Raw genomic sequence first — 10,267 nt, 5'->3', positions numbered from 1 at the left:
TTTCTTTTGTTAATGTATTGTATCACGTTGATTGATTTGCGGATGTTGAACCAACCTTGCAGCCCAGGGATAAATCCCACTTGGTCGTGGTGAATAATCCTTTTAATGTACTGTTGGATCCTATTGGCTAGTATTTTGGTGAGAATTTTTGCATCCATGTTCATCAGGGATATTGGTCTGTAATTCTCCTTTTTGATGGGGTCTTTGTCTGGTTTTGGGATCAAGGTAATGCTGGCCTCATAAAATGAGTTTGGAAGTTTTCCTTCCATTTCTATTTTTTGGAACAGTTTCAGAAGGATAGGTATTAATTCTTCTTGAAATGTTTGGTAGAATTCCCCTGGGAAGCCATCTGGCCCTGGGCTTTTGTGTTTTGGGAGATTTTTGATGACTGCTTCTATTTCCTTAGTGGTTATAGGTCTGTTCAGGTGTTCTATTTCTTCCTGGTTCAGTTTTGGTAGTTGATACATCTCTAGGAATGCATCCATTACTTCCAGGTTATCTAATTTGCTGGCATAGAGTTGCTCATAATATGTTCTTATAATTGTTTGTATTTCTTTGGTGTTGGTTGTGATTTCTCCTCTTTCATTCATGATTTTGTTGATTTGGGTCATTTCTCTTTTCTTTTTGATAAGTCTGGCCAGGGGCTTATCAATCTTGTTAATTCTTTCAAAGAACCAGCTCCTAGTTTCGTTGATCTGTTCTACTGTTCTTTTGGTTTCTATTTCATTGATTTCTGCTCTGATCTTTATTATTTCTCTTCTCCTGCTGGGTTTAGGCTTTATTTGCTGTTCTTTCTCCAGCTCCTTTAGGTGTAGGGTTAGGTTGTGTACTTGAGACCTTTCTTGTTTCTTGAGAAAGGCTTGTATTGCTATATACTTTCCTCTTAGGACTGCCTTTGCTGTATCCCAAAGATTTTGAATAGTTGTGTTTTCATTTTCATTGGTTTCCATGAATTTTTTTAATTCTTCTTTAATTTCCTGGTTGACCCATTCATTCTTCAGTAGGATGCTCTTTAGCCTCCATGTATTTGAGTTCTTTCCGACTTTCCTCTTGTGATTGAGTTCTAGTTTCAAAGCATTGTGGTCTGAAAATAGGCAGGGAATGATCCCAATCTTCTGGTACCGGTTGAGACCTGATTTATGACCTAGGATGTGATCTATTCTGGAGAATGTTCCATGGGCACTAGAGAAGAATGTGTATTCCGTTGCTTTGGGATGGAATGTTCTGAATATGTCTGTGAAGTCCATTTGGTCCAGTGTGTCATTTAAAGTCTTTATTTCCTTGTTGATCTTTTGCTTAGACGATCTGTCCATTTCAGTGAGGGGGGTGTTAAAGTCCCCCACTATTATTGTATTGTTGTCGATGTGTTTCTTTGCTTTTGTTATTAATTGCCTTATATAATTGGCTGCTCCCATGTTAGGGGCATAGATATTTACAATTGTTAGATCTTCTTGTTGGATAGACCCTTTAAGTAGGATATAGTGTCCTTCCTCATCTCTTATTACAGTCTTTGGTTTAAAATCTAATTTGTCTGATATAAGGATTGCCACCCCAGCTTTCTTTTGGTGTCCATTAGCATGGTAAATGGTTTTCCACCCCCTCACTTTCAATCTGGGGGTGTCTTTGGGTCTAAAATGAGTCTCTTGCAGACAGCATATCGATGGGTCTTGTTTTTTAATCCAATCTGATAGCCTGTGTCTTTTGATTGGGGCATTTAGCCCATTTACATTCAGGGTAACTATTGAAAGATAGGAATTCAGTGCCATTGTATTGCCTGTAAAGTGACTGTTACTGTATATTGTTTGTGTTCCTTTCTGGTCTATGTTGCTTTTAGGCTCTCTCTTTGCTTAGAGGACCCCTTTCAATATTTGTTGTAGGGCTGGTTTCGTGTTTGCAAATTCCTTTAGTTTTTGTTTGTCCTGGAAGCTTTTTATCTCTCCTTCAATTTTCAATGACAGCCTAGCTGGATATAGTATTCTTGGCTGCATATTTTTCTCATTTAGTGCTCTGAATATGTCCTGCCAGTCCTTTCTGGCCTGCCAGGTCTCTGTGGATAAGTCTGTTGCCAATCTAATGTTTCTACCATTGTAGGTTACATATCTCTTCTCCCGAGCTGCTTTCAGGATTTTCTCTTTGTCTCTGAGACTCGTAAGTTTTACTATTAGATGTCGGGGTGTTGACCTATTTTTATTGATTTTGAGAGGGGTTCTCTGTGCTTCCTGGATTTTGATGCCTGTTTCCTTCCCCAAATTAGGGAAGTTCTCTGCTATAATTTGCTCCATTATACCTTCTGCCCCTCTCTCTCTTTCTTCTTCTTCTGGGATCCCAATTATTCTAATGTTGTTTCGTCTTATGGTATCGTTTATCTCTCGAATTCTGCCCTCGTGATCCAGTAGTTGTTTATCTCTCTTTTTCTCAGCTTCTTTATTTTCCATCATTTGGTCTTCTATCTCACTGATTCTTTCTTCTGCCTCATTTATCCTAGCAGTTAGCGCCCCCATATTTGATTGCACCTCATTGATAGCCTTTTTGATTTCTACTTGGTTCGATTTTAGTTCTTTTACTTCTCCAGAAAGGGTTTCTCTAATAACTTCCATGTTTTTTTCAAGCCCAGCTAGTATCTTTAAAGTGATGATTCTGAACTCTAGATCTGACATCGTACTAATGTCCGTATTGAGTAGGTCCCTGGCAGTCTGTACTACCTCTTGTTCTTTTTGTTGAGGTGATTTTTTCCGTCTTGTCATTTTGTGCAGAGGAGAATAGATTAATGAGAGAACAAAATGCTAGCAGGGTAACAACGTCCCCAGAAAATATACTCTAAACAAATCAGAAAAGACCTGAAGCAGTGGGAAAAGAAAGGGAAAGAGAGAAAAAAGAAAAGGAAAGAAAAAAAGAAAAAAGAAAAAGATAAAGATAAAAACAAACAAAAGCAGAACAAAACAAAACAAAAACAGAATGTGATCAAATATGATCAGGCTGGATTATAGATCAGTGCCACACACTAGATTTTGGGTGTATTTTGGTCTGTTAAAAGAAAGTCCCTCCCAAAATTTTAAAGAAAGAAAAACTTGTATATGTACAAAAATAAGGGTTGATATGATGAAGGGATGGAATATGACTGTAAAGATGGAAATTATAAAAAATTTTTTTAAAAAAGGATTTGATAAGTTGTTTGAAAAAAGAAAGAAGAGGATTAAAAAAAAAAAAAAGAAAAAAGGGAGAGAATGTGATCAGGCAGGGGAGTAGAAAAAAACCATACACTAGAGATTTAGATTATATTTTGATCTGTTAGAAGAAACTATCTCAAGATTTTAAAGAGAGAACAACTTATATATATATGCCAAAAATACGGGTAACTACTATGAAGGGATAGAATATGACTTTAAAAATGAAAAATAAAAATGTTTTTTTTTTAAAAAAGGGATTGATAAGATGTTGGTTGAAAAAGGGAAAAAGAAAAATTCAAAAAAAAAGAAAAAAGGAAAAAAGAAAAAAAGTTAAAAAAAATAATAATAATTAACTTTGAAAGACTAAAGAATCATGGTAAAAAAGCCATGAATTCTATGTGCAGTGTTCCCCTAGCGCTGGAGTTCTGCCGTTCTCATTGATCGGTAAACTTGGTCTTGGCTGGCTGTTCTCGCTGATCTTCTGGGGGAGGGGCCTGTTGCCGTGGTTCCCAAATGTCTTTGCCGGAGGCAAAATTGCCCCGCCCTTGCCGGTCCGGGCTAAGTAATCTGCTCGGGTTTGCTCTCCGGAGCTTTTGTTCCCTGCAAGCTTTCCGTACAGCTTTGGAGGCGGAGAGTGAAAATGGCGGCCTCCCAGTCTCCGCCCCGGCGGAGCCGAGAACTCGGGGTCCCGCTCCTCAGCGAGCCCCCCAGAGAAAAGCCGTCAGTCACTCCCGTCTCCCCGGTCTCCGGCCACACTCCGCGCTCACCCGGCCTGTGACCGCGCCTTTCTATCTGGCACCCGACCCCGGGTGGAGTCTCCAAACCCAGCAGATCCCCGCGGTGCGCTCCCGCACCTCTCCTCTCGGGGGAAGAAGGTGAGTCTCCCCGGATCTGCCGTTTGTTGGGTCCCTGCTGGAGGAGCAGTGGCCCGACTGTGCCGCGGATCACGGTTTATGGCAACCCCGAGCTGAGAGCCCGCGCTTGGGCTCCGTCTCTGCAGCCGGCTTCCCTGCTCCGATACCTGGGAGCTCTGCCGCACTCAGGCACCCCCGGTCTTTCTGTGACCCCGAGGGTCCTGAGACCACACTGACCCGCGAGGGTTCCACCCCCCACTTCGCCACCAGAGTGACGTCCCTCAGCGGAGCTGACTTCTAAAAGTTCCGATTTTGTGCTCTGCTGCTCTATCACTTGCCAGAAGCGGCCGACGGAGGCCCCTCCCCCGCCGTCTATCCTCCCGAATATCGCCTCGGATTCACTTCTCCGCACGTCCTACCTTCCAGAAAGTGGTCGCTTTTCTGTTCAGAGAGTTGTTGCTATTCTTTTCTTCGATCTCCTGTTGAGTTTGTAGGTGTTCAGAATGGTTTGATCCCTATCCAGCTGAATTCCTGAGAGGAGAGGAAATCCAGGTCTCCTACTCCTCCGCCATCTTCTGTCTCTCGTTTCTTTTTATCTAGAATACGTACTTCCCTCTACTACAATCAAGAAAAAAATTTTCTTTTTTTTTTTTAATTTTCATGGCACTGACTAGCTAAAGAAGCAGGGTCAGTTGTTTAACAAAATGGGCCACATTCTGGATTTGTCCTCTGTTTTCTTGGGACATTATCTAACTTGTTCTTTTGTCACCCTGTCATTTCTATAAACTGGAAGTTAGACTTAAGGCTTGATTATATTTAAATTAAACATTTTTCGTAAAAACGTTTCACAGGTGTTGCTGTTTGCATTGTTGTTTTAGAGAGAGAGAGCACAAGCAAAGGGGAAGGGGCAGAGGGAGACCGAGAGAGAGAATCTCAAGCAGACTCCGTGCTGAGTGCAGAGCCCGATGCTATGCTCGATCCCACGACCCTGAGATCATGACCTAAGCCAAAATCAAGAGTCGGACGCTTAACCAGCTGAGCCACCCAGGCGTTCCATTTGCATTGTTTTAAAAGTATTGCCATAGTATATTGCTCTATTTAGAGTGAACCAGGAAAGGGAAATAAGGTTCAACCCTTGGCTTTGCCAGTTCCTAGTTTTATGTGTCTGGACAAATTACTTGGTTTCTATGAGTCCTGTTTTCTCACCTAAAAGAGGAAAATAATACCATCTACCTTGAATGGTTGTTTTGAGGATTAAATGAAATCATGTCTATGAAAGTATTTTGGAAAATAATACACTCACTTGAGGTAAGCATGGGGTGATTGGCAGCTGTAGCACACAGCATTGTTTGGCTTAGGGCTGTCTTAGTTTGAAAATTGAGAGTTCTAGGGCGCCTGCATGGCTCAGTCAGTTAAGTGTCTGCCTTCAGCTCAGGTCATGAGTCGCATGAATCCGCATCAGGTTCCCTGCTCAGTGGGGAGTCTGCTTCTTCTCCCTCTGCCCTTCCCCCCTGCTCATGATCTCTCTCTCTCTCTCTCTCTCTCTCTCTCAAATAAATAAATAAATAAATAAATAAATAAAATCTTTAAGAAAATAAAATAAAATTGAGAGTTTACATTCCAGAAAATGCTACAGTCCTGAGCAAACAGTTTGTCATCCTACCTGCAGCGAGTGTAAAGGTGTGGATTTTATTTAAAGTAGTATTATTAAAGTATTATCTAAAGTAGTATTAGGAGCTTGTCACAGAACTGTGGCTACAGATCCTTAGAGGTCAGCATTGGAAACCTAGTCCTGAACCGCTGTGACTGGTGACAGTATTGTTTTTTGTTTGGACAGGTGGGGATGCATTCCAGAGGAACTCAGACGGCAAAGGAAGAGATGGAAATGGATCCAAAGCCTGACTTAGATTCAGATTCCTGGTGCCTCCTGGGAACAGACTCCTGTCGACCCAGCCTCTAGTCTCCTGAGCCTGTATGGCCTCCAGGAAACTGGGATCCAAAGAACTTCACAGCACACTTACTGAATGCAGAGAGCGCTTTCCTGGCTTTGTTCACTTGCAGACAAGGAGTGCAAGGCGGAGGCTCTGAAGCACTTTCCGTGTACACTTGGAGAGTGGCATTGCCTATTAGATAGGATCTAGGAGTGGTTTTGTTTTGGAGAATGGAAGGGCCCTGTGGCCCTGGCTTTGTCCTCAGTGACTGCCATAGCAACAGCAGCTCTGTACCTCATCTGGTGATCCCACCTTCGAAGAGGAGACACAATGCTCACCTTAATTTTGCTGGTAGCAGCTTATATCCCATTTATCATTTCACCATTACTTGGAAGCTGCCTTGGGAATTCAGCACCAGGCATTGCACCTCTGGGTGGAGAGAAAAGTGTGAAACTCGAGTGGGCTGGAACCAGGTGGGGCCCAGGCAGGGTCATCTGGAGAGTGGTAAAGCGGTAAAGCCTTCTCTGGAGCCCTGAGTCTGGGAAAATATGTCTGGTGGAGTCGATCTAGGGCTTGTTTTCAGAAAGTTCAGTTACTTTGCGCAGCTAAATGCTTTAGGAGGAAAAGTGGGCTTAGATTGCTTTTCCTCTGAGGGTCAATTAAAATGTCTTCAGTGAGGAGGAGAGAAAGAAGGCTAGGGTCCCTCCTCGTCACACAGCTGGGGTTGCCGTCTGTGGCCGATGCAGGTAGGATTTCCTGACTTTGTAAGGTACCTCAAAAAGGTGAGGTGTCTCTTAGAAAATTTAATCAGTGGGGCAATAGGAATGGCCTTAAGAGAAAACCATGAGGGAGAGAGGTCCTCCTTTAGCTGCCTCTTGGTATCTTAGGAAGGTCTAGAATGCCTCTGCCTTCGTGGCTCTTAGGGTTCTAACTTTGACTTCAGCAGCCCCAACCACTCCCTTTCTGTATGTCTAGTCAGTATTTGTCCCCTTTTGGTGTTTTATGAAGCTATATCAGTGAATCTGTATCATCTTTCCTACTTGAGTGGCCCAAAGCCAGCACCAAAACCTGGTAGTCCCTGAAGCCTAACAGGTAGAAGCTGCCAAGTGAAAGGAATTTGGCTGAGAGCTCCATTCTAATCCCATTGTCATTATTATGTCCTTATAGACAAGGAGCAAGCTAGCTTTCCCAAAGAGAGAGTGTCCTCAAAGCTTTTGATGGTTTTTACTTAAGGATGTGAGCTCTGTGTTTTCACCTAACCTTATGAAATGTTCCTTTAGTATTTTGGGTCGTAGGAGTTGCCTTGATGAGTCTCACCTCCTCCCTCCTTAGAAACCGCTAAATTAATTTTTGTTTCATTTTCCCCAAACCAAAAAATGAATGTTTGATATCTCTTTAATATTTTGGAAGGACCTGTGCAATGGAAATTTTGCCATTGCCCTAAAACTGGTGGGATAAAGGCTGATGCTTGGGGAAAACCCCATGCTGGGGATGGGCAACTCTGTTCAATGGGATTTTCTTTGGTTTGATGTTCCCATTGTTTTCTCAATTCTGGGAAGCCTAGTACAATGGTACTAACGTAATCACTAAAGCCTTTTCTTAAAATAAGGGAAGGGGCCAACCCCGGATTAAAGTTACAAGTTCTGGGGACTTGGGGGTTTGCTGTAAACCCCAGCAGTGGGTTTTGGTTCATCATGTAAATGCACCTTTGATTTTTTTAAGGACTGACTGGCTTTTCACGTTCCTGTATCCCTTATACCATCTCAGCAGGCCTGAGAGGCAGGCTCAGTTTGGGTGTTAATCCTGAGTATTGCTTCTGCTGTGGAACTGAGGAACAGGGGCATGTTGCTGAGACAGGGATGGAAGTGAGCATGGAAGGGAGGAGAGAGCACTGCTCTTGTTCCAGAGGGGAGCCATTCTCTAGCAGGGGAACACTGCTCATTTTCTCTAGCATGTTCCCTCGGGAAGTCTAGTTTGCTGTTAATCTGGCTGAGAATCTGAGTTCTGTGCCTTAGAGACAATTTGCACTTTCCCAATTGTGCCTGGGACAGCCATATGATTTTTCCCACCAAATAGCTATGCAAACAGAAACCAGTTCAAAGGTGGCAGCCATGCATTAGATAAAAATGAAAGGCAGCAGAAATGCCTTTGAATGGTCTTCTGTAGCTAATTCTCTTGAAGTTTGTCCTGCTTTTCTTTCTGCAGTGCTAGGTGTTTTCAGTTTCCCAGTAGTATTGCTTTTGAGTTATAGTATAACCTGAGTTACTCCTCTGCTCTGACATTGTTGCTGAAGAACTAGCTCATTGTTAGCCAGATGTTTGAAAGGTTGAGGGTGGAGTGGTTTGGCATTTCTGTTTTAAATAAACATTTAAACTCTCAATCAGTGCTATGCCTGCGCATGGACCTTAGTTACTGGGGATGAAACACCCAGATACTAGGCCTTCATGAATCTTTGATTCAATGAGTCTTTATCTAAATAAATAAAAGACCTTGTAACAGAAACAACACAAGGGACATGTGCACAGATAATCTTTGCTTTTTTTTCCAGTTTCTTTTTCTTGCTAACAATCATTTGTGCTGCTATAACTTTTTTCCCCCCAAACTTCTCAAATATAGTGCTTAAAGTGCAGAGGGAGGAAAAAAATGAGCCACTGAAAGAGGAAGGAGCATTTCTTATACTTACCTCCTCAATCACAGTGGGCTTTTTCAAGTGATAATGTGTATCTGTGTTTACAAAACTGTTTTCCCTCAAAGAGGGTGAACTGTATTTGGTCTCCCTGGCATAGCACAGCCAAGTTATCACTTCTCTTGGCTGAGCATTTCACTAAAGTGTAAAGTAAAAGCGGCCTTAAACTCACATTTCATTTGATTTGCCATATATTTGGAAACATCCGTAATAGAAAGAACAACTCTGGAGCAAGGATGTATTATAAATAAATTCTTTCAAATGAGTATCCCTGGGCCTCCAAAGAAGTATTATTCATTAGTGTCCTGCAGACTGGGCTAGCCGTCGTCAGGACTACAAAACATGTTCCTTCCTGCCACAAAACCAAAAATCATTTATTACTTCAATGATTAACTATGGAAATAAACATGCTGATCACTAAACCTCACAGACTCAGGAACATTAGAGAGAAAAACACTATATCACATCTCTGCTACTTCCTTTATAGTCGTGAAGAATGATAAATTAATGACCAAAAGCAAATGTTGGCCAAAAGGTACCAGGCTGCATTAAATACCCTGCTGTTAAGAAGTACTATTTCAGCACATCTGCATGTACTTTTATATGAAGTGAGTTTCACCATGAGATCTTCTTCCCATTGCTTAACCTTTTGAACTTTAAAACTTATAACATTTGCTTGTACTGAAGGTTCTTGGATAAAGTATCACACGTGGACAGTACCAAGCAGCATTATCCACTGTCATCCTCTGCTATCCAGGAAGGAACTTAGATAGAAAAAGGGTTCTGACCTCTTCCCAAAGAGCAGATCAAGCTAAATTCAAAAAGACTAATAACTATTCCTAATCTTATCAAGGCCTATGCATTATTAAGATTGGAGGGAACACTGAGGCATTGACTATTGCGTTACTTCTCCAGCAATATAAGAATGAGTAACTGCTTCCTGTGTCTACAGAAGGCATTCCCCACACATACATTTGTTCTCCCCAGAGGGCCCTGACCTGGGAACTTAATCACATCATCCAGGATCCCAAACCCAAGTGCCCGTGGGGCCAGGCAGGAAAGGTGAATAAGTGCCAGCGGGCCAGGTGGGGCTGTGGTGATCGGCAAGGTCAGCCCATCTGAAGGAGCACGCGGTTGGGGCTCTGCAGGGTTGCTGGCCTGGTATTTCCAGAACTTCCGGCTTTTCAAGAGATTCTCCATATCCCAGTTTTTAAATGTCAGATCTATGTCAAATTGTAGGACAAAGCAGTCCATAGGCTACCACTTTGCGGCCTTGGCCACAGCTCATTCTTGCCATCTACTGCTTTTACCATCAAGTGTGAAACTTAACAGTTTGTACTTCACTAGACTTGCCTGGGGAGTGTATATACTGGGTTAAATATGCAGTGGTATGTGAGGTTTCTTCAAGTGGCCAACCTAAAGCCCCACTATGTGATCCCTCTTTTTCTTTGCAACAGTTAAGAAGAGCATAAAGCAATTCAAAAGGTACTGTTTTTTAAGTATGTACATTTTTTTTTTCAGCCTAGAGCCCTGTAGCTTCACAGCTAAAGCCTCAAATTCACATTTCAAATTGGTCTGATCTATCAGCCCAACCATTCAGCAGAAGCTGCAGAGGAAATGGAACAAGAG

At 42.3% G+C, this 10,267-nt stretch overlaps 1 protein-coding gene across 3 annotated transcripts in view; it reads left to right on the top strand.

Moving 5' to 3' along the window:
* NEK9 (NIMA related kinase 9) overlaps positions 1-8,906 on the top strand; it is a 45,966-nt gene extending 37,060 nt beyond the window's left edge. For all 3 annotated transcript variants that reach the window (XM_032405611.1, XM_032405612.1, XM_032405613.1), the window contains one exon: positions 5,859-8,906. In XM_032405611.1, coding sequence (XP_032261502.1) covers positions 5,859-5,981 — 123 coding nt within the window. In that variant the 3' untranslated portion in view covers positions 5,982-8,906. The remainder of the gene's footprint in view (positions 1-5,858) is intronic.
* Positions 8,907-10,267: the final 1,361 nt, after the last annotated feature.

This window comes from Phoca vitulina, unplaced genomic scaffold (genome assembly GCF_004348235.1).
Source record: "Phoca vitulina isolate PV1807 unplaced genomic scaffold, GSC_HSeal_1.0 scaffold7, whole genome shotgun sequence".
Classification (NCBI taxonomy): Eukaryota; Metazoa; Chordata; class Mammalia; order Carnivora; family Phocidae; genus Phoca; species Phoca vitulina.
This window is presented reverse-complemented; position numbering and strand designations above follow the sequence as displayed.